Raw genomic sequence first — 23,811 nt, forward strand, 5'->3', positions numbered from 1 at the left:
CCCCTTCAGTTGATGGTACGGGCCCCTTGGTTTTGAAAGTGTGACCAAAGGCACATAACTGCATGGAGGCTGGAATGTCTTCTGATACTCAGTGGTCATGGAGGACATGGTCTGCATTTTTCGAGGGCCAACCTGTTTAGTGACGCTTTCCAAACATTTTGGTTTCAGCGCGGGCAGGGATGTTTTGGAATGGCCTTCACACTGAACAGATAGTTTTTGGAGGCCGCTTTCTTTGGAAGACTTGCCTTTGACAAGTGATCCTTGGTTATCTTGTGGCCTTGTGGACACAGCTGGCTTGGATCGTAGACCTATGTTGCCAATGGGCTCCAAAGGTGGCTGTGGAGCCCTTGGTGAATGTTTTAAACATTTCACGTACTCCTGCCGGAAACTGGTTGTTTCAGCACCAGTACCCTTTAGTTGATGGTAAGGGCCTTTTGGTTTTGAAACTGTAACCAAAGATGTGTAGGTAGATGGAGGCTGGAACCTCTGCTGGTACTCTGTGGTCATAGAGGACCGTGTCTGATGCCGTGTGGTGGGGTTCATCTTTACTGATGCACTGTACCCGGTGTGGTTTTTGGCTTCCTGCGGTTTGGAAATATTACAGCCTGCTCTGTGACTCTGAGTGATATGCTGTCTGTGCTGCGTGACATCTGTGGGAACACTCTAAACATGCATTCCTCACTCTTTGTGACATCACTTAGAGTCATGATGTCACCAGCAGCCTTTGATCTTCTGGTTGTTTGGAATGTTCCTACAAGAAGATCAAAGGCTGCTGACATCATGACATTCTGAGTGACATCACTTGCCAAGTTATTCAACAAAGTTGTCAAATCTGAACATTGAACAAGAAATTGAGATATTATATGTTAAATATGAAATTGAAATGTTATATGTTAAATCAAAATCTTAAATGTGAAATCTAAATCTCAAATCTTTGTGTCTTGATTCTAAATATTTCGTAATTATGCAAATTCACACTGCTGCTTGGCGGACATACCAAAATAAGAGCTTTATGTTCCGTGAACATGGCGAGTGACAGATTTTTGATTTGAAATGAAAAAATTAAAATCGGGAACCAAGTTTTTACACCACGGTAAAACTGTGCTTCGCCCCTGGCCTGGAAACTGCTGTGAGCAGGGCAGACTGCACCTCCAGAGAGGAGACGGACTCACTGTAGCAGCTGAATTGAGCCAGAGCTAACCTGCTAACTCAGCGAGGGCTGTCACAGCGGGCAGCTTTTAAAGCGTGTTTTACAGGTCATTTCCCAGTTTGTTTTGTTTTATTTTTTTCTCCTTTTTTAAAAAAATTATGTTATGTTATGGTAATTGGTAAATAAAGAAAGAAAAAAACATAAAAAATTTAACAAACATTTCAAAACTTTTGATTTATGGTATGACATTTGTATTTATCGCTACACAAACAAGGCTGTATTGAATAACACACATTTGCAATGTTTAAATATTGTCGATCTGCTACAATGCCTGAAAGGGGACAGAATCTTTATCTTTATCTTTATCTTCATTAAATAGAAGAGATATTATGCTTAATATTATGCAGTCAAATCACTTTTCATGGTGTAGATTTGGTTAAATTGTAGAGCTACAGTATGTGGCGTATATACATGTCTCATTAGATTTCTGCCTTTACAGTTGGGGTATTTCAGTAAATGTTGCTCTAAGGACCTGAGATCTTAAAGTTAATTATTTTGAGAATCTTTCAATTAATATTCATAAGTCATTGTCATTGTTTATGGGATGCTGATTGTAAAGTTTTGCACTCTGAAAGAAACAGCAACATTTAATAAAAAACAAGAGCTTGATGCATTGATGTTCTTTTAACATGGCCACCGGCAGATTTTGGATTTGAAATGAGAAAATTTAAAATCAGGAAACAAGTTTTAACATTGCGGTTCTCCTCAGTATATGATGGATTTCTGGCTGACTGTTGACCATGAGCAGGTCTGTGATCCCTTACTATGATTTTGACATACTGACACACGAACCTGATGTTGTCTGTCGATATTTGGTAGTTGCTCTTCTGGAAATATCTTAACAGGTCAGGAGTTATGATCGATACACCAACGGATGGATCCAATAATTCGAGGTATACTGCACCTAAAGCTGCTCAGTATTTTAGTGTAGTTTCTTTTTTTTGTGAGTTATTTAAATTGAATATTCCCTGTAGTCAAATACATACTCACCCGCAGTGTTAAAGTTTAAAGCTTTTTCTGAATTTCTGTTCTGTTCGCTTTTTTAATGCTTTCAGAGTGACAGATGAAGGTCTTAGCTACTGGTGGCCTTGGTAATCACACACTGTGATCACAACACTAATGAAAACATGGAGGGGAATGAGCATGTGCCACACAACGACAAACTGATGTGTTCAAAACTGTTGTACTGGCGTACCTACAGTTTGAAGTGTAAGATCATCGACCAAGGTGACCCTTACCCGAAACCAAACCATGAACTTTCTGTAAACCTAAGCTAGTAATTTGTTGCCGCTGAAACCTTCCTTTACTGTGACCACAGAAGTTAATCTTAAAAAGACACTGTATGTATGTAAGGTGCACAAACTGACACATCCAAAATTAATGTGTCGGGAACTGATATGTCCAAAACTGATGCTAGAGGAGTACCTACAGTTTGAAACACAGCACCACTGGCCATACCTCTTTGTCAACCTAAGCAAGTATTTGTTGCTTAAACCTAACACTGTATGCATAAAAGGTGAGTAAGAATAAGAATACTAACGTTATTGTTACCTATGGCTGACTAGCTAGCTTCATGCCAGAAACACCAACTGCTCCTTAATTTATGCACAGAATTTGTGTTCACTATGGCTTTGCACATATTTTTCAATCTTAAATGCTACAATAGAAAGAGCAGGGGAGAGAAGGTGGACCAGAAGGTAACACTGATGATCATGCAGGGGCTTCACAGGTGAGGAGAGATTCTAATTGGCTGAGAAAATATATCTTTAGAATAAAAGTGACTTTGAGATGAATTTCCACAGCTACTTCCTGACTACAATTCTTAATTCTGTTAATCTGTGTCACTGCAACAGACAGAGCAGGGTGAAGGCAGCACGCAGTGGTCAGGACAGAGACCAGGCCGCAGCACTGATATTCAGGCAGAGGCTTCACAGGTGAGGAGAGATTATAACTAATGGCTATAGGGAAATATATTTATAGAATAAGAATGACTTTGGCATTCATCTCTCTACAGCTATTTCAGAACTACTCTTCTAAAATTTCTTTGCACATATTTTCTGTCTGTATCGCAATAGATGGGGCTTTATGATTTTGATAATCTTAAAAGAACTTGAGTCGGTCCCCAGGTGCCATACTGTGGTTGTTTGTGGTTATTTGGTTCTTTAGCTACTAAGGAGAGGCACAATTGAATATGAGAGGATGATATATCACTCAATAAAGGTCAGCTTATTCCTGAAAAATCTGTCCCCCTCACTCCTGAAATGATGGCTACGCACCTATGGGACTCGTTCATGAGTAAGGGTAAATCCGAGCGTGACACAGACAGGTACTTTGTTGAGGCATCAGCAGGGATGCAGAGTTCAGTTGGACTGTTATGGTGAAGAAGGAACTAAGCTCTCTAACTGCTGGTCAGTCTATGTCTCAGACCTCACCTACCGTTATGAGCTTTGGGGAGTGAGCGAAAGAATGAGATCACAGACACGCACTTTACACATGTATATATGTAGATATGTACAGTCTCTTAGTTTTTTTTTAAGGGTTTTTTTTAAGCATATTCCTTTATATTCTATTAATATTGTGTGCTCTTTATTCTCTGTTCTTACTGTATGGCGCTGCTACATCCCAATTTCTCAGTTTTGAGATCAATAAAGTATATCTATCTATCTTTCTATCTATCTATCTATCTATCTATTACTGGCCAAAAAACTGAAAAAACAACAAGCTGATAGGACAATTCATAAGATAAGGGACACACTAACAAATAAGATAATATATGAACCCAAAGATATTGAAACTATTTTTAGGAATTACTATGGGAAGTTGTATAGCCAGCCTCCATCAGCAGACACTAACCAAATAAGAACCTTTCTAGACACATTGGATTTGCCATCAATTGGACAGAAGCAAAATGATTGTCTCACATCTCCGATAACAAGAGTAGAAATAGAAAAAGCAATAGCTAGATTAAAAACAAATAAATCGCCAGGCAGTGATGGCCTGCCATCTGAATGGTATAAGACATTTAGTGAACATCTTATACCATTACTTCCTCATTTAATCACACTCTTAACTGTGGTGAACTCCCACCCTCTTGGAACGAAGCTATAATATCAGTGATTGTCATTGATTGTCATTGCTTTTGAACAGATACTAGTAGAGGGACTGAGGTAACATTTTGCAACTTTGGTAGCAATTCAGATCATAAAAATAAATAACATCTCAAACACTTAAGCATTATAGTGTACAAAAAACTGTACAAACGCTACTGCCAAAACACAGCAGATCATGATTGGCTATTAAACTGAAATGCATTTGTTATGCTATGAAATTGAAAAATACTACTATACACAGTATAATAAAAACAAATAAAATAAAACTTGCGCATTAGGAGGAGAACTTCAGTTAGTTGTGCCACAGCTTATATTTAAACATTAGAAGCACCCAGCACCTGCTGATACGTGATGCCGTCAGATGTGTGCTAGCATGTTCAATGTGTTTCCAGTCACATCCCCAACAATGGCAGAGCAACACCAACACACATCCTTGTATTATACACAACTCTCTCTCCGTTGCTGTTGTGGCTGACTGGGACCTCGCAGGTCTTCTAGCTCTGGTGTTTTCATTAACACTAACAACGGCATACGGCTAAAGTCCGGCCACATTCACCAGACTGTGAGGAACAGTTCAGCCCTTATGTGCATGTGTCTTCAAACCTGCAAATCATCAAAACATTGGTGCTGGGTTGCTTTTATCAGCTTCTACAACAATAAACATATATTGAAAAACAAAATGGAAAGCTAAATCCACGAGCCTACATAATCAAGAATTTATCACCAACAGAGACTATAATGTCTATGACGAATAATAATCATGAGGCGAGAAATTCTGAAAAGTTTCGCCGGCTATAGGGATTAATTGGTACACATCACTTTCACATTCAATCTGTGAGGTCAGACAAAATGGTAAGTGTTGCTAATGTTAATGATGTTTCTGTTTTAGATTGATAGATGCTTTTATTTGTCCCTTAGGGGAAATTGGATTGCAGCATAATCAGAAAGGCATTACATCAAATGTTGACACGGTGAACCATCAAATCCTCCTCTCCACACTCTCTGAGCTCAGCATCTCAGGTTCTGTCCTATTGTGGTTCAAGTCCTACCTCACAGGCAGATCCTTCAGAGTGTCATGGCGAGGAGAGGTGTCTAGGTCACATGGCCTATCGACAGGGGTTCCTCAGGGGTCGGTGCTTGGTCCCCTACTCTTCTCTCTGTACACCACCTCACTCGGTGCAGTGATCCGCTCCCATGGTTTCTCCTACCACTGCTATGCTGATGACACTCAGCTCTTCCTCTCCTTTCCACCTGATGACAGAACGGTCTCAGCTCAGATCTCCACATGGATGAAGGAACGCCACCTTCAGCTAAATCTGTCTAAGACCGAACTCATGGTCTTTCCAGCTTGTCCATCTGTTCAGCCTCGGATCAGTGTCCAACTAGACTCGAGCCTACTCGTGCCCACAAACTCAGCCAGAATGGCTGTCATGATTGATGACCAGCTGACCTTTAAGGTTCATGTGGTCTCAGTTTCTCGGTCTTGTCGTTATGCCCTTTACAACATCAGGAAGATCAGACCCTTCCTGACCCAACAGGCCACACAGGTTCTGGTTCAGGCTCTTGTGATCTCACGCATTGACTACTGCAACTCTCTTCTGGCAGGTCTTCCTGCATGCTCATTCAAACCTCTTCAGATGATCGAGAATGCAGCAGCACGTCTGGTCTTCAACCAGCCCAAAAGAGCACATGTCACCCCGCTGCTAATTTCTCTTCACTGGCTTCCAGTGGCAGCCAGAATCTGTGCGGCACTTCTTCTGCCACTAGACGGCAATACCTGTGACCAGTCACACCTGAAGCACTTTTTGCACTTACTAAGGGTTTTTTCCTTAAGTCTAAATTCTTGCTTGTGCAGTACGTCGCTTTGGATAAAAGCGTCTGCTAAAAGAAATTGTAGAATTGTAGACATCAGACTATCGTAAAGTCACCAAAAGACCAACGACATACTTGTACATAAGCAATCATGTACCAGGAGGAGGAGGACAGAACAGACCAGCTCAGACTGATGAGACTGAACAATGTCTACATTCACACATTCTTCATAAGCTGTGTAACTGTAGCATTTAGCAGCATATGCCACCCTTCAGGCTTGTAACTGTGCAGGTATTTGACATTGTGCACCTGTGATGCCGTGTTTGTCTTTAAATTGTGCAGCTCACTAGCCAGAGTGTCCGACGCCATCCCCAGATGCTACAGGGCATATATCTCGCCATTAATTGGGGCTGAGGGCAAACCCAATACAGATGGTATTTGCACTGTGTGATGAAGAGGATTTTCTGGGTTTACTGCAATCTGCAGTGCAGCTAACGGAGGAGAGGAGAGATGAGGAGACCGGAAATTGGAAGAGAAATAGGGGGAGATGGGAGGCTGAGAGAGGGGCTGAGAAAGAAAGTGATAAACATTCAGGGAGGAGATTGAAGGCAGGGATGCGCAGAGAGGAGGAAGCAGAGGGAAATACACAGAAATACAGTATATGACATAAAGCATGACATAAAGCATACATAGACACTGGAAGAGCATGTAAATCCCTCATACCTCTCTGTTTAGCTCTGTTTGGCCATATGTTAAAGCACTTGGTTCTTCTATGTGCTAAATCTTTGTTCACTTTTTATTATTTGCTTGGAATTTAGGCCTTATTTAGTGCTAAGAGCTAAAATATATGTAGTGTAAAAAGCAAGATCTATACTGTTGTCTCGACCATATAATTTCATGTACAGTGTCTTGTTACATTCCGGGTATGGACACCCTAGTCAAGATAAAGGGTTAACTTGCTCGAAATCTTTCCCCCTTTAAATCCTAGCTCATCCTATAATTAACACTGATAGGATCTCCTGGAAACTCATTCAACTTCCTAATGTGCAAAGTTAACTTGATGAACGGCGAGCAATAATGCATCTGCGCCCTCCATCAGTCACCATTAAAACTGAGAGGTGGCCATTGCATCTCAATATAGCATTATTAGCAGTGGAGCTTCTCAAGAAGATGGAGCGCTCTGAATACTAATCCAGAAAAGGAAGCCTCAGTGTCACGCTGAAAATGAACAGCCACTCCACTGTAAACTTTCTGAATGATTTTCAACTATGATTAATGTGAGTGGTAACTTGTACTGATGAGTGGATTGTAACTTAACAAACAGCAGCTGTAGATACCGAAACAGACTAATTTTGAGTCAAATCTTCAGGCATTCACATTTGTTTTTCTCATATCTCTCAGGAAAAGCAGCAGGATCTCTCAGAGACACACTATTTTGCTCCAAGCATCACTGCATTTATAATTTACGAATGCAAAATAAGTCTCTCAGGATGCAAGATACAACCTGCAACTCCCAGATCAGTCACTTTCACTATCAGAATGTTTTTTTACCACAAGATTTTCAGAAAGGACTTTTCTGATGAACCAAACAACAACGTCCCCCGTGACTCACACATGCAGCCCACACAACATCCCACAAACGCATCTCAGTTCGTCATAACCGTCGATCTTCTTTCTATTCTCTCTCTCACCATAGACGGCCATGATGATGAATGCCTTTCTATTTGACAGCCATTTACTTTTTCTCTTTTCACTGTTTCTCCAGACTCCACACTTATGAGTTTCACTGTCGTACTCGGGAGCCAAAGCCGTAATGTCAAAGTATACCACAAGCCAACAAAATTGTGGGATACTGTACAATATATGGTACAATTTGGAGGAGATTGACTGTGAATGCTCTGTCTGCTGGGAAAAGCTATTAAATGCGGCAATGGTCCGGGGTAAGCTCGAGAGACATGTTGAGACAAAAAAGCAGTGTGTGGTGGTGGGGTGCTGTGAGAGAAAAAGGATCACTAAGAAGGAGTGCCATATTTGAAGGAAGTTTGTGAACGACTGGTTTATCCAGTGCTCTGTGTAGATTCTGCTGCAGTTGTTGACAGTATTTTGATTATGACATGTTCTCTGCTTTGATATTGGGAGGATTTGACTCAGGCTTGTTACATCTCTGTAGTAGGGCTGAGCAATATATCATTATTACCAGTATATTGATATGATGATGTGAGACTAGGGATTGTCTTAGATTTTGGATATCTTAAGTGTTGTTTTTTCCTGGTTTTTAAGACTACATATAAGTAAAAATGTCATTTTCTTACAAGACTATTCTAGCTCTTTTATTATTTGTCTTTTAAGGCAGTTCAAAGGGCTCTATGTAAAATAATACCAAAAACATCAGGACAAAGTGCAAAAAGAAATGCATCGTAAAAGAACAATTAAAACAGACATTAAAGAGTGATTTAAACAATAAAATATGAGAATACAGAATTGAGAGACAAGAATAAAAGTTTCAGTGCAGTGTAAAGTGGACTTGCACTAGTATAGCCCATCTTGCTAGACTTCCAGCTACTCAAGCACTTTTACACTACAGAGCCACATTCACACATTCACACACACATCCATAGACTGGTGGCTGAGGCTACTATAGAAGACACAGCCATCAGGAGCAATGTGGGGTTCAGTATCTCCCCCAAGGATACTTTGACATGTGGACTAAAGAGCCCAGGGTTCTTCCGCTGATCTTCCAATTAGTGGACGACCCGCTTTACCTCATGAGCCACAGCCACTGCAGTGCAAGGGATGAATAAGTATTTGATTTTAAAAAAGGGAAGCAAAAAGTCTATAGCCTTGATTTAAAAGAGCTGAGACTTGCAGCGGACCTGGAGTTTGTTCCAGATATGTTGCATATTAAAAGCCTAACATATTAAGTGACTATTTAGATTTTTAGAGCATTGGGTTTTTACTACAATGACATATGATAATTGTCAGTAAATGCATCTTTAGCACATGGACACATAACAAAAAACAATATAAATATATCTAGTAGGCCATTCACATATTCTTGAGAATTTCTTGACCTTTATGCTATTGTTTAAAAAATCATCAATAATTTTCTCAGAGCTCTGAAGATACCATTTAAGAGGTTATCATAGGTGTTGTATCGTCTTTTCTGTTTAATTTCCGTTGTTAGTTTCACGATCAATTTGCACTTCATCTCAATAGAAAATCAGTAAGTGTAAGTAGGTTATTTCTGTGACTTTTTAACGTGTGAATAGTATGTGTAAAACAATCATTAAAACTACAATTAATAAAACTTTTAACCTCACGGCAGCCCTTTTCTCACTTCTGACTGAGCAGGAAGAGTAGGCCGTGGAGTTCTCCCCCTCGCAAACATGATGGATCGCAAAACAGCCAGTGTCTAGAAAAACAAAGCCAGCATTTAAGCTCCTAGCTGCCCACTGTTCTTTTCTGTCGTCTGTGGCATAAATCTCAGTCAAGGCATACAGAGTGCCTCCTTTAAGAGAGGTGAGAAGGGTTATTTGTTTCACTTTACGGGGAGTCCGTTAGAGATGTGTGGTGGAGAGTTCACCTTGTCTTTAGGGAAGGTTTTAGAGCCTGATGAAAGAGTTGGGATGGCAGAAAGGTATTGAACCATTGTGGTTGGTGATTTGTGCTTGTGTTGTGCTATAACATGCATTGTTACCATGGCAGACTTCATGAGTGTGTAGGCCTGCTAAGATGGTATGTGGGTACACTTTTCCTTTGAGTTAAAGAAGTGTTTCATTGTTTGAAAGATGGTCTTTTCATAAAGCAGAGCTGTCAATGCTGTATAAAGACACAAGTACGTAATTGGTGCTGTATGACCAGAGAAAACAGAGAAAAAGAGCCATGGTATTCACTATTTCCCAAGAGGCAGAAAACCTACAACAACCAGAATGCACTGTGCCACAGTGGACCCATAAACGCTCCTGCTGGTGAGGTGACCTATTCCAGTTGAACAGAGAAAGCAATATGACAGCCGGCTAGGACCAAAGATCTCCTTTTACAGGAAAACACTGAGCTGAAATGTGTTTCTAAAAACGTTTAAGGTGAGAAATAGACCACGCAGTGACACAATCTTGGTTCACATTTTATCAGCACTCAGCATTTCCAGAATTAGAATCTATGTGTGGCAGTAGCTGACAACTTCCTGTCTTTTTTATCCTTTGTGTGCATATATGTTTTTGTCATATGTGTCCCCAATCTAAATTCTGATGTTTTTGCGGGTCAGTAAACAAGTGCAGGCTGAACTCGTCATTAGGTCTTTCTTTAAAGAGTTTAAGTTGCATGGTAGATAATAAATCTGTTTATCAGGTCAAAGCTTATCAGATCGATGAATGAGAGGAGGAGCTTGTGCATAAGAGCGTTAACTTTTAAACACAACATAGTTAAGTTTCACTTTGATTGCGCCTGGCGTTCTGCTGCTCCACATGTGCCCAGAGAACTCTCTGCACTCCGAGAGTATGGTACAATTAAACAGTGCACTAATATACTGTATGTTTTTTAACACATTTTAGCTGAGAAAAAGGCAAAACAGTAAAAGAAACTTGATTCACATTTGATCACCACTGACTAGTTTTATTGTTCATCTAAGTTTGAGAGAGAGGAAGGAGTGCGTGTCTTTCTCAATCAGTCTCTATTCTCTTTTGTTTCTGTGCTGCAAACTACAATCTGTAGTTCGAGCAACAGCCTTAGAGCCAGTGAAAATCTGCCAGGTGATGTGAAGTGCATCATCTGGTAGATTTGAGAGAGATGAGCAGGGAGATTTGAGTGCTGGTAAGAGGGAAGTTTACAAAAGTTCATTTACACATACCACCCACATTGTTATGATACAAAACTAATCGAAAATTGACAGTGTCCCTATCAACAACACACATACTGTATTCAAGCTGTAGATAAGATACATTTAAAAAGATGAATAATACTTCTGTCATTTAAGTATAATCGTGGAATTGTATGCAAAACTTTTGATAAAATGCCTCAGATCAGACAGTGCATGTCCTCTTTCTCTCTGAGCACACACAGTCTGTCTCTCTCTCTCTCTCTCTGTGTCTTTCTTTCTATCTCTCTGTCTCTCTCACACATGCACACTTTCTCACACATTGGCGAATAAATAGGTAGCTGGGGATTGGTTTAACCACAACAACAGCTGCTCATGTCTGGCTACTGCCATGTTAGCCAGCAGCCAACCATGCAGTGTGTGGACTGACACAGAAGACACAGTTTATTGGCAGAGTCTGAAAGCATGTGCTGTGTTTATACCAGACACACAAAAAAGTTTTTGTAGATTGCACAACATGGACACAAGGGGCTCTGAATGGTGAATGTAGCTGTGAGTTGTGAATGTATTTATTAACAGAGGTTTACAAGCAACTCATTGTGTAACACATACAATGCAAGATTTACATTTTGACACCATCACATTGCAGTCATTTAAGTTGGACTGGAAACAAACTACCGTGTAGCAGTCAAAATGTATTAATTTATTCCTGCATGGCTATAAGATGGAAAACTGTTTTCATTTTTAGTTGTTTAAATTTATTTATCTTTTAAATCATTTGATTTACCTTAAGCCCACCAAACTGATATCCAAGAAATTGTGACAACAGAAGCCAATTGCACATGACCACAACGCAAAGACTACTGCCAATAGCCAATTAGCATGTGTATTCTGCACCTACATGAGAGGAAGTAACTCTCCATACCAACAGATGGTGGAAGTCTGTATTCTTCATTCAAAAAGAGAACTGGAAGGATGATGGGATGGATTCAAGATACCAGTTAGCCAGTTAGCACATTAAAACACATCCAGGTGTTAAAAGAGCAAAGAATATTTACTGCTTTAGTGAACAATAACATCAAAACCTACAAACAGTTTTTGCTAATTAATAACTAAAATAACTAAAACAAAAATAATCTTACCTAAAATAAAAGGTTTGTTTTGATCTCACGCCCACTTGTCTTCAGTTCATTGTTTGCCTATTTCACTTTCAGGATTTTTCTTGTGCACTGATCTAAACTGCTGTTCTCTCACAAATAGGCTCCACAGCAGGCTGAATAACCTGACAAAAGTCCAAAAACTACTAACCAGTGTCAACGGCTTGGGACACACTGCAAAAATTAGGATGGCAGACGCTGACTGGGGACGCATCGGCAGAATGTCAGCTTGGTGTGTCAGGGCCCTCATAAGGATTTTGATCTGCAATGCAAAGAGTAGTGCACAACAAAATAAATCAGCTTATTTTACAAACACATCCCCATCTAAATAAAACTCAAGAAAAAAAATCTACATCAAAATGTTCTCATTAAGATCTTCTTTTTCTTAATCCTCTTTGTCCCCTGTGGGACATACTGCCACAGTGAGCTCTCTCCCTCCAAATACTGCAGAAATGTCCACACTTGGTTTGACTAACATTCCCCAAACATCCTTAGGTGGGCACACAGCCCAGTTTCAGCAGAGACTGAATGGATGCTTCTGTTCAGCTGCATTATACAGTGTGAGAAGATACAGCATCAGTGCAATGTAAATGGAAACATGCAAATTTAAAGTGAACAGATGCAGATTTGTGGGCACGGATCGGGATGAAAGTGTGTCCACTGAGGCTGAAAACGTTTTGCCTTGAGTGAAAATTTGCAGTCACTTAAGTTAGTTGAATGGATATCACTTTAATTTGCCCAGAATCCACATTTGGTTTACTTGCTGCTGATATCTTTGATATATCTTGTTACACTGCTAATATTCAGGTTAAAAATAGTAGCATTTGGCATGAGCACTTGGAAAAAAAACACATTTCTTGATATTGCTCTAAGCTATTTTGTCTCTCACTGTTGTTCTCCTCCAGTCACCATGTAAACAAACAATAATTTGACGAACGGGTGTTTGGAATGAGGCTGAGACCTTCTTACTGATTCTAAATTGTTTAATGGCTTCAGTTAGAGGAGGAGGGACAGCTTTGGAAATACATTATGACACTAATATTGCAGGGATCTCAGGTGGGTTTCAGGCCTTTTAATCAAGCTTCAATACACATAAACACATTCTCCGCTTTTACCACTGTTTAGGGACTATTATTGTAGCCTTGAATTTAATGTGGGGTAGGGGTGGAGTCGACATAATTGACTGGAGGATTCATAAGAACCGTTATGGGCTGTGACATCTCCAGATATGCTCCAAATGACCTCCACTTAAAACACAATGCCCGTCCCGTGAGTGCTACGTTTGTCTCCTGTGTCACTGTGAGTGTGTTTGTCCTCCTTGATCAGGGCGTGTCTTCAGATGGTCATCAGGGGGCCAATGAGAGGATGCCTAGAATGGATACGCGCACACACACACACACACTTGGGCGCGTAGACACACTCACACACAGATTAACGGGGTAAGCTGTGCCGCTCATCTGGGATAAATGCGGTCAGTGAGGGGAACAGCTGAGCAAACAGCTCTGGCAAGAGGCAGAGAGCAGAGTGGAGAGGGAGAGAGGGAAGCAGGGATGACGAACTATTCATCCCGGCGCAGTGTTGGCGACCGGCTGCCACGTTGGATATGCATCAGCCCTGAACCTGGGAGAATGGGGACCAGCGGAGGTAACGGCTAACGCACACATATACTTTACTCAGCTGTTTTGTTTGTCCTGGGGCAAATTGCAGCAGGAATGGAAAGAGTGAGGCCAAACTAGTTCACTGTGCCCTAGATGAAAGAATTTATTCAGAGGCCTGGGAAATCTCTCTTTTATAGTGACAAATCAAGCACTGCTATTCAATGTGCATCAATCTAAATTATTTCCCTTTAAGAGTCTGGCAGCAATTGACCTTTGTCAATCTTTTTTAGGATAAAACAAGTGACACTATAGAAGATAAGTGCTGTTAAAATTAGAAAAATGATGAGAAAGATTTTGCTCTTAGAAATTTCTTTTTAACACGTTAACGTCTCAATATTAAACAGAATTTCTTGTTTGAAGCGCTTTGCAGCGCTCCAGATGTGGCACAGCGTTGAAGTGAGTCATGTTTTAGATGCAGCAGAAGCAGAGGTATTAATGTTGGGACATGAACCCTTGTTGTACAGTACATTATGAGGCCAGATGGCCTGATGCTGATAGTTATGAACCATTGACACCGGTGTCATTAGGATAGATAACAGTGATCTGCCACATTAATCCTCCACTACTTTGTCCACATAAAGGGGAAATACAGTTAAAATGGTTATAACCTAATTGGCTGGGTTGCTGCTTGACGCCAGGCTTGATTTTGAATTGTAAGTTTAGGTTCTCGGGTAGCCAATACTGTTATTTTTTAGTTCTTTACATGAGAAAGAAATGCACCTGTAAGGAAAGATGAGCATTCCTGACTGCTGGGGAGGACTGTATCACCTACACTTAATTCAACACTGTAGTGTCAAACACATTAGCTTGCCCCTCATCTATCCACAGAGACAAGTCAAAACTAATAGGTAAGACTCAGTGCCATTTAGGTTGCAAATTGAATTGTAACACTTAAAATCCACTTTCGTCTCAAGGCTTTTAGAGGTTGTCATCTTCTGGACCCATTTTGTTGCCCAATTCAATTTACTCGCACTGAAACCTTCTTTCAGTGTCGCTACAGGCTTTAGGAATTACCAAGCGAAAAATTAACTGTGATCCCGCACTCTCATTTTGGCATATTGACATTTCTAGGACAGACTTGTTGTCGCTGAACATGCCGTGCAAAAACTGCATTGGCAAAAAAAAACTTTGTCAAAAGAATATGTTACAAAAAAAACCCAGATGCCTCAAAAGGAATATCGACTTGAACGTCTGGAGACATCATGTTCGCTTTTCTGTACTTAACTTTTGACACGTAAAGGGGTTTGTTTTGTCTGGTTCTCTCCAGTTGATCCCTTTCATGTCCAGAGAAAAAAAACTGACGTCCAAAAACAGTTGTTTGGGTTTCAGAAAAGGCCTTTGTCAGTGGCTCCTCCTGGTGTTTGAAGACACAGTGCATATACACAGTCTATCAGACGAGACACTCGGGAAGGTATAGCAACCTCTTAAACATGTTTCTGAGCAAGATGCAAGATGTTCACTTGTTTGTAGCTGGTGTTATGTTTTCATCCAGTTTTTTGACTACGGCTGTTGCATGCCTGCACAGCACACCTGCTCACTGGGTTTTTTGGGTCAGTTGTAGTCTATTGTGAGCTATCTGCGTTGTTTGATTTTAGAGTTTAATTCAGGATTTAGTTATTATTTTGGCAAAGCAGCTCTGCATCCTCTCGAAACCCACAACTAAAATCTCATATCTGCTATTTTTTTGGCTTCAGTCGTAGCACTGTTCTTTCATGTTGTTAAATGAAAAAGCTGTCGACATTTGTAACCAGCGCACTATGCCAGTATAGTCCAGATAAAAATAAGGTGTAAGGTCTTTTGTTGTGTTCTGTCTGATGTGCTGCCCATGTGTTTCTCTGGCAGAAATGCCAATGTTTGAGGAAAACAACTGAAAGCTCTGTCTTATTTTATTACATTCATGTCACTGGATATTATGCAAAATAAGAAGCACATCATATAGTCTGTGCAAATTCAAAAGTCCTGAACAGATGGTTTACTCATTGATGCAGATCACATGAAGCTGGATGTGTGTGGGTACAGATGGCTGTCCAAACCTGTTTGCACATTGTATTTGTCCTCTTAGTGTACATGTGTATATGTAGTAACACCAGTGTCCTCTTCCCATGGCAGAAGCAGCTCAGTTGTGTCGTGCAGTCACCGCACCAGATTGGGAGAAGCAGCTGATGGCTCTTATCAAATTCCCACTGCTTCTCATCACCATTCATGTCCGATGAGTGAACCTCCTGCCAGTGTCTCGGGAGGTTCTCCCAGTTAAACCAAGGTTAAATCAAATCAATTCCCATGTCCACATGATTAGGCCTTACCCAATTGTTAATTAGCCAGAGCACGGGGGAGTTGATGAAAGTGATGGGCAATAAGAGACTGGCAGAGGGATAGGGGCACTTTGATAGAGTCCTGCACTAGAGTGCTGTGTTGTGGTTATGTACATTCTCTTGTACAAAATGTAAGGGTCTCCTGCTTTGCTCTGTTAAGTCAATATAAATCAAATCCCTCAAGTTTTAGACTATTGCCAGGCGGCCCATCCGCTAGAAGAAAAAAACAAGAGTTAGTTTTGGGTGGCATGTAATATTTCATACCTTCCAGAAATGTCACTGAGGTATACGCTATATAACAGTATAAGTGTGCAGCACTAACCCCACCCCCATCCCTGATGGTGAGTGCACTATGTACTTTCAGCTTTTCCCGATTAATAAATACACAATATAAACCCACAAGATGGTAAGAAAAAATAATATTCTCGCACCTATTTTTCTTAATAAACAGAGAAATATAACTGTGTAAATTCAACTTTTTGAAGACTGATGAGGTTTTATTTCCTTGTTATTTCATTATAAAACACACTTCATTCAAACTGGACGGAAACAAAAAAAATAAATAAATAAACTGTCTTGGTTACTGTTACTAGTTATTTAGTTGGTAAGTCCACAGTTCGAACAAATACCTGCTGCGATTGTTCAAAAGAAAATTAGATGTAAAAATCATGTAATTCTGCGTGGTCTAAAGAGACCTCGTATATGAGCTGACCCTGTCATTGAGGGGGAGGGGTTGGTGGATGGGGTGACACCTGGGCCTGACACCTAGGTGAGAGTAGGGGTTGGCAGTATATCGTTTATACTCAATATATCGTGACTGGTCTCACTTAGGATCTATAAAATGACTATATTGTAAACATCGAGAATGAATTGACTGGTACTGTTTTTTTGTTGTTGTTTTTGTTTTTATTTTATTTATTTATTTTATTTTAACAAAAGTTTATTTAGTAGTTTATTATTTTAGTAGCAGTATTTCTAAATATTGAAATGCATATTGTGCATATATCTTAAAATATATTGACATTATTTATATGCTATATTGCCCAGCCCAAGCAAACTTCTCATTTTGTTTTTATCTAGTTTTGTGTGTGTGTGTGTTTGTGTTTTTATTATTCTGTGTCCCCTCTCTAAATTCAGATGTTTTTGCGGGTCTGTGAATGCAGCTGAAGCAGAGCCTGTCATCACAAGTCTTTTCCCTCAGCAGCAGTTTTAAGAGTTTGAGTTGTGGGATGATTAATTAATCTGTGGATCTGGTTAGAGCTGATCACATCGATCGATGTGAGGAGCAGCTGCTGCAGAGGGGAGTGAAGAAAACTTAACGACCCAGTGTAATCAGCGATCAAGTTTCACTTTTACTGTGGCTGTTGTCCTGCTACTCCATCCATGCCCAAAATATACTCTGCACTGGGAGAGTATGGTGAATAAATAACTGAACGGCAAACAAGTATTCCAATAGCGCTCCTGATGAATGGTCCAGCTTCAAAAATATAAAGTCATTATGTGGCGCCAATATTTTGAATTGTGGAAATTAATTAATGTGTGGGAAACCTTGCATACAACATTTTCTGCCATTTGGGTGGATACAGCAAAAAAGCAATTTGAAGATGTTACCTTGGTTTTTGCAAATCTGTGATGGGCATTTACACATTACTTTAATTATGAATCAATGAAAGGCAAAAGTAATCAAAAGCAAGAATTTTAATTTGTTACATGCTAACACAGGCCGGACAACTAGCCATTTACACAACTATGGTTGATGTTCCTGTCCTACCAAAACAAGTGCTCTCACAACTTTGAGTTTCTGCTTTTTATGTACTCAACAAGCGATGCACTTAATGTCAACCAATAGAACAGTTGTGTCAGCCCAAGAACCAATAATGTAAAAGTCTAAAAAGTGAGTCATTTCAAATTTAGCTCTGGTGTCTGAGCTTTCCTTCTGTTGCTGTGCCAGAAAATGGCTTTGTCAGGCTATTTTAGCCGAGGCTTCAAAGATTACATTTCCCCAGATTTGCTATTCTGGGAGTAAAATGGCCTTTGCGGTGTAACAGGCTTCTGATGGGAAATACTCCTGAAGGGAGAGAGAGCCCTGGGTCACTGTGACTTTTGGACCCGCAGTGATGCGGATATACTGCTGCTGCTGTTCAGCATTCAAAGGTCTGCTTTCGCTGCAGGACTCCAACCGACAAATATACATCCACAAGGAAAACACTCTCTTATTTTCATACACATGCTGTTTAATCTTGTCTCTGTGGTGCAGATTGACAGATGAACTGCTCATGTTATAAACTTTGGTCACATTCTTGGTAGGGAGCTTAATCTACCCACACTTAGCTTTTCCACATAATCTCAAGAACCTTCCTTAATCCGTGGATGTCTGTGAGCTTTCACTATAAGCCTCTGGGAAGCCACATTCTGCATGCATGTGTGTGTGCGTGTGTGCGTGCGTGTGTGTGTGTGTGTGTGTGTGTGTGTGTGTGTGTGTGTGTGTGTGTGTGTGTGTGTGTGTGTGTGTGTGTGTGTGTGTGTGTGTGTCGTTTTGTGCATGTTTGCATGCATTGCCATGTCTCTCCTTCTGCAGCGCATTTGCTGACTTGACTTTTCACACCACTCAGCAGCAGTAATGAGTATGAGGCTGGTTGTGACAGGCCTCCCACAAGCTCCATGCATTATTTAGCTAATGGTCAGGTGGCAGATGCTTGAGTGTTTGCACTGAGACCAACATCCCAGTGGGCAAAGCCTGCCCTCCTCCTTGAATAAGATCAGTGATGTTCCTCTCCGCCGGTCAGTGAGCTCACTGTGGTCTTTCTGCGTATCCTCCCAGTAGTTAATGTGGCCTCCCAGGGGCTTATGTTTGAAAGCTTGGAGTCACCCACAGTTTTAAGGGCTAATTTCTGCACTCTGAGTTCAGAAATACCCATCGCATTTACATGATCAAAAAAACAAATCAGATGATCCACAGCAGGATGCCCAAAAGAGTTCAGAGATGCACTTTTCATTCCAAGATAAAGCCATCTGTGAGCACAGCATCGTGTTGGCTCCATATTAAAAAAATATTTATGTGATATATCAAATGTCAGGTTTATTTTTACTGCTGTTTTTTATTGATGGTAAGACTACATCTCTCTTTGCCAGTGGTGCACTCCTGTCAAAGCCCAATGTATTTACAGAGATGGAGGTGATGTTAAACTGCTCTTGCCATGTACAGAATAAGATGTTTAGTGTTCACATGAATAGTTGAGTATTTTTATGTCTTTAACAGCAATTTTGATAATTGAGTATTGGTTGAAGTTATTTATCAAAGAAAAATTGGCAAGCATTTGCTGATCAGAGACTGTCTTGTGAGGATTTGCTGTTTTTGCCTGTTTTATATCATCATAAATAGGATATGCTTGTGTTTGGCTTTTGAACTTTTGGTTGGACAGAAATTTGAAGACATTATTTCATGATGGACATTTGTCACTTGACTGTGCAATTAATTCAACCCAACTGCCAGAATAAATGGTGGCATTGTATGTGTCTGCAAACCACAGAATTTAACATTTGCACATTAGTATGTAGGAGATATGTTGCAACTGTATTTTTGTTTGTTTGTTTTTTGTGTTTCAACAACTCTGTGGTAATGTGTGGTTGTGTTTTGGCACAAAAACATCTTGGTTATGGTCAGAAAAAGATCATGTTTTGGCTTAAAATACCTGGTTCAGGTGACACAGTTACTGCTGAATATGCAGCTCGTGTTGTTTTCTGTTGGTGGTCTACAGCTTGGTAGCCATCTCACCACCTAAAAACAAGCCCAAAAACATCTAGATGACAAAGTCAGTTCCTTTACATGTAATCAGAACTAGATTGCTGTAGAAACTAGAGCTGTACCCAGAAGTATGTCAGTAAGTATGTTGACTATTCATTTTTTTGGCTCAGACATGTGCAACACTTTTTGCCAATAATAGGTATTGAGCTAACCCCCCCCACCCCCACCCCCACCCCCACCCCATGTATCTGTGGTTTGCAGAATTGTACAATGCCAACATTTTCGTCTGGCAAATATACTGATTATTTAATTCATGAAGAAAATATAAAAGGGCATTGTCAATAATGAAAATACTTGCTAGTTGTAGCCTGTAGTTCTTGCCCCGTCTTCTAGTGTTTCTCTAAGCACTGCGCTGCGATTACGCCACTGAGGCAGTATGGGGTAGATGGTTCGGGGCAAACCAGGTCAAGTAATTACAGACCCAAGATATCAATCTAGCTTTCTCATTCTGCTGTTGCATAAACAAGCACAATCATTTGTCCCTTATTTTCATACTCTGAGCTTTGTGGCAAAAACCATAAAGTATCCAACTTCACACCAGCTGAGGCCTGCGCTTGGAAATCTAATGATGCTAATTGCAGTCATTAGCTTGGCTTTAGCGGCTCAGATGTTGTTTGGACATGGATGTTGGTGGTGACACATTCTGTTGTATTGTGTAGTATCATCCAAAGCTAACTGGAGCACCATAGAGTGCTGGCTGGTGTAATTGGGAGATGTTAATTAGTCTATTGGATGGAGCTTGTACCCTCCTGAGTATTCCCTTTGTGCTCTGCCCTTTTCTTTGTACAAAGCCAACCTAATGCTTATGTCAGTGTGAATGTGTGTGTGTGTGTGTGTGTGTGTGAGTGTGAGAGAGAGAGAAGTCATACCAAAGTGTGAGTGTGTGCATCTCTGTTTGTATATATGCACGAGACACTCTAGGGGTCTTGCTAATGAGGCAGTCATTTGTTTAACGTAATCACCCACCAGTTTATGCCACCCGCTTCCCCTGGCATTGGGACAAGCCCTATTATAAAAAAGGGTGTGTTTGAATCACACAGCAACAGCCATCCCTCCACCTCCCTGTCCCTTCACCCTAACTCCCCAGTCACATGCTGAAATGGACCGTCATTACCCAGCTGCCAGTGCGCCAGCCAAGCATTAATGATGCCATTCACTAGAGATGTTCCAATGGTGTTGTCGGTCTTAACTCTTTTTGGGTCCCTGTGGCAACTTCCACTAAAATATGTTAAATACTGAAAAGAGGCTGTTTTTCATAACGCTTAGCATCCAGCCAAGTGTTTGGATTTTATGCACAAGCTGTCAAAAGATGCTTCACATGAATTGCTGCCACACATGAAGGATGAGAGGTGGTGAGATGGTAATGAAGCCAAATATATCTGAATAGGCTTTTTTTTTTTGTTTTGCCGTTTTTTGCAGTTTCTCTGCAGAGTGGAAACGGCTCCTTGCATTTGATGGCGTTTTCAAACAGTAAATTGTCACTGGCCTTGATGTTGGTTTCGAGCTGTTGGGAGTTTTTTTTAGAGCACTAAAAGTGTGGCGTCAAGTCTGATCACATTTAATTTTGAACATAAATCGAGCTGAAACATTGCATGAGGGAAGTGGCAGACTGTTTTTTAAAGTAGGAAGGATGATTGTATGTACATTGAGGAGGCCTGGAATAATAACTACTTTTGGTGAAAGATATATTGTCCCAGATGTAAGTGCTATATAAAGCTATATATGTAATTATCATTTTGAGAAATTGAATGTGACTGACATAATGATAACATTATAGTATGTTAATGCAAGTTCACTCTTTCAAAGAGCAATGGACTTTAAAATCTTAAGAATATTAAGACATTGGAACGGGAGAACAAGGAAGCCCTTTATTGAGCGTCTGAGTAATGCTACTGTCTAATCACAACTACATGGCCCCCGACTCCCTCAAAACCCGCCCTTTTTTCTTCTTCTTTTTTTTTGACTGTCTGAAGAATATTTCTTCATCTTAATGTTATTATTATCATTATTATTATTAGTAGTAGTATTTCTTCCTTTTTACTTTATGTTGTTCAATTTTAATTTTCATCTTTATCTGCAATCAGCGGACAGGATTTGGAATATGGGTGCAAGGAGTTACTGGATACGGGATATGCCTTGTATGTCAAATTAGAGAACAGTTCACTGTGGCATTCTAGATGTGACATTGTTTTTTTTTCTAAAATACTGGTGTAAAATCCATAAAAAGATTTGAGAGAAGAAAGAAAGAAATTGGGATGTTAAAAAAACCCAATTTAAGTATCATAAATAAATAAAACAAATAAATGTGAGTGAGTGTGCACATGTGTGTGAGTATGGAGTACTTATAATGGTAGAGAAAAGCCTTCTGTGTACTATAGCATCAGCTTTGCTGAAACGTTGGTGACATTCTTATATATAAAAAAAAACTATGTGTAAAAACAACCTGCAATGTCATACGATATATGGACCTAAGCTTGATTGTTTTTTCTGACCTTGATAATTCAATAACGTAATTATTATGTCAGGTCTCACATGTATATTGCAGTCTAATCAGATCAGCCATAACAGAAACAGCTATGTTTGGTTCAGGTTAGCCACCACTAGCTTATATCAGTCAGATGCATTATATTTCTAAGCTTTAAAAGCAGCAGAGCTGTCATAGCGCTATTTAGCGTTCAAACTATTAATGTTGTAACATTAGTTTTATGGAGGAAAATATCCTTTATATTATTTTAGTATTCAGGCAGAGTCTTGATGACGAATAAATCAGTCAGAGAAGCTATTTGTAATTTGACAGAAAGCAGACGATCTGCATATCAGCTGGCAGACGGCCTATCTGATCCTCCAGCTGCCTGTCTTCTATGAGATAACACACATCACCCAATAGGCCGACAGAAAATCAGCTGCTGCTAATGAAAGCGGGCCTTTCATCGCTCTCTGGCCTTGGAGTTAAAATACAGAGGCCGACATTTATAAAGCATAAACTTGGCCTGAAGTGCCGTTTCCGTGTTTTTAATGGGAAAAAGAATAAACACCTCACATCAAAGATACACACAGATATTTCTGGCTGCATCTTCACTAAACTAGTGTTTTGTTTTTGATCTATCCGTCATGTTTCAGTGTTTAAAAGTAGGCGCAAATTACACTTGAGGGAAGTGCTGTGCAAATTAGGGCCCGAGTGTATCGAATGGCTTAATCAGAGCTTACATTGAGAGGGCTGCAGACATCAGACGATTGCAGGGCTAATGCTGGGATCAGGCTGGAGACGTTCAGCCTCACGTTCATTGGTATCAAAACCCAAATCATATTAATCGACGTGCCATAACACAGGGAGCAGCTGAATCTAGTTCAGACATGCAGACACGAGCCATGGAGCACAGCAAAACATACCGGTTCATTTTTACATCTTTATGCCTGAACATTTTAGGGCTGCAAATAACATACACTTCCGTTTTTTTTTAATTAATAAACTAATCATTTAAAATGGCAGAAAATTGTGGGAATGGCCCAAAACCAAAGTCAACATTGGAACATTGCTTGTTTTGTTTAACCAACAGTTCAAGATTCAAACAGCTAAGTGAATGTTTTTTTGTTTTACCATGGATTAATTGGCGAACTCTGATGTTTTTGCTGGTCTGTAAAGGTGGCACAGGCAGAACTTACCATGAGTTCTTTTCCCCTCAGCAGCAGTATGAGGAATTTGAGTCACAGGGTGGATAATTGATCTGTCGATCCAGTCAGAGCTGATCAGATCGATGAATGAGAGGAGCAGCTGCTGCAGCATTTAAAGCACACTTCAGACTTAACACTATGAATGGTTAAGTTTCACTTTCACTGCACTTTTCTGCTGCTCTGTTTGAACCCAGAATATGTTCTGTGCTCCATGGTTCAACCAAACAGTCTTTATATTCCAATAGCGCTCCTTATGAATGAT

The 23,811-nt window shown here is 40.2% G+C and overlaps 1 protein-coding gene across 6 annotated transcripts in view; it reads left to right on the forward strand.

Moving 5' to 3' along the window:
- The window catches only part of kazna (kazrin, periplakin interacting protein a), a 226,487-nt gene that overhangs the window by 99,412 nt on the left and 103,264 nt on the right, over window positions 1-23,811 (forward strand). The window contains exon 1 of one of the 6 annotated variants that reach the window (XM_088082322.1): window positions 13,593-13,746. The exons of the other annotated variants lie outside the window; for them this stretch is intronic. Coding sequence (XP_087938448.1) covers window positions 13,653-13,746 — 94 coding nt within the window. The 5' untranslated portion in view covers window positions 13,593-13,652. Of the gene's footprint in view, window positions 1-13,592; window positions 13,747-23,811 lie in introns of those variants that run through there. 6 annotated transcript variants of the gene reach the window in all.

This window comes from Plectropomus leopardus, chromosome 9 (genome assembly GCF_026936395.1).
Source record: "Plectropomus leopardus strain MGB_pleo_1.0 chromosome 9, ASM2693639v1, whole genome shotgun sequence".
In the NCBI taxonomy this organism is placed as follows: domain Eukaryota; kingdom Metazoa; phylum Chordata; class Actinopteri; order Perciformes; family Serranidae; genus Plectropomus; species Plectropomus leopardus.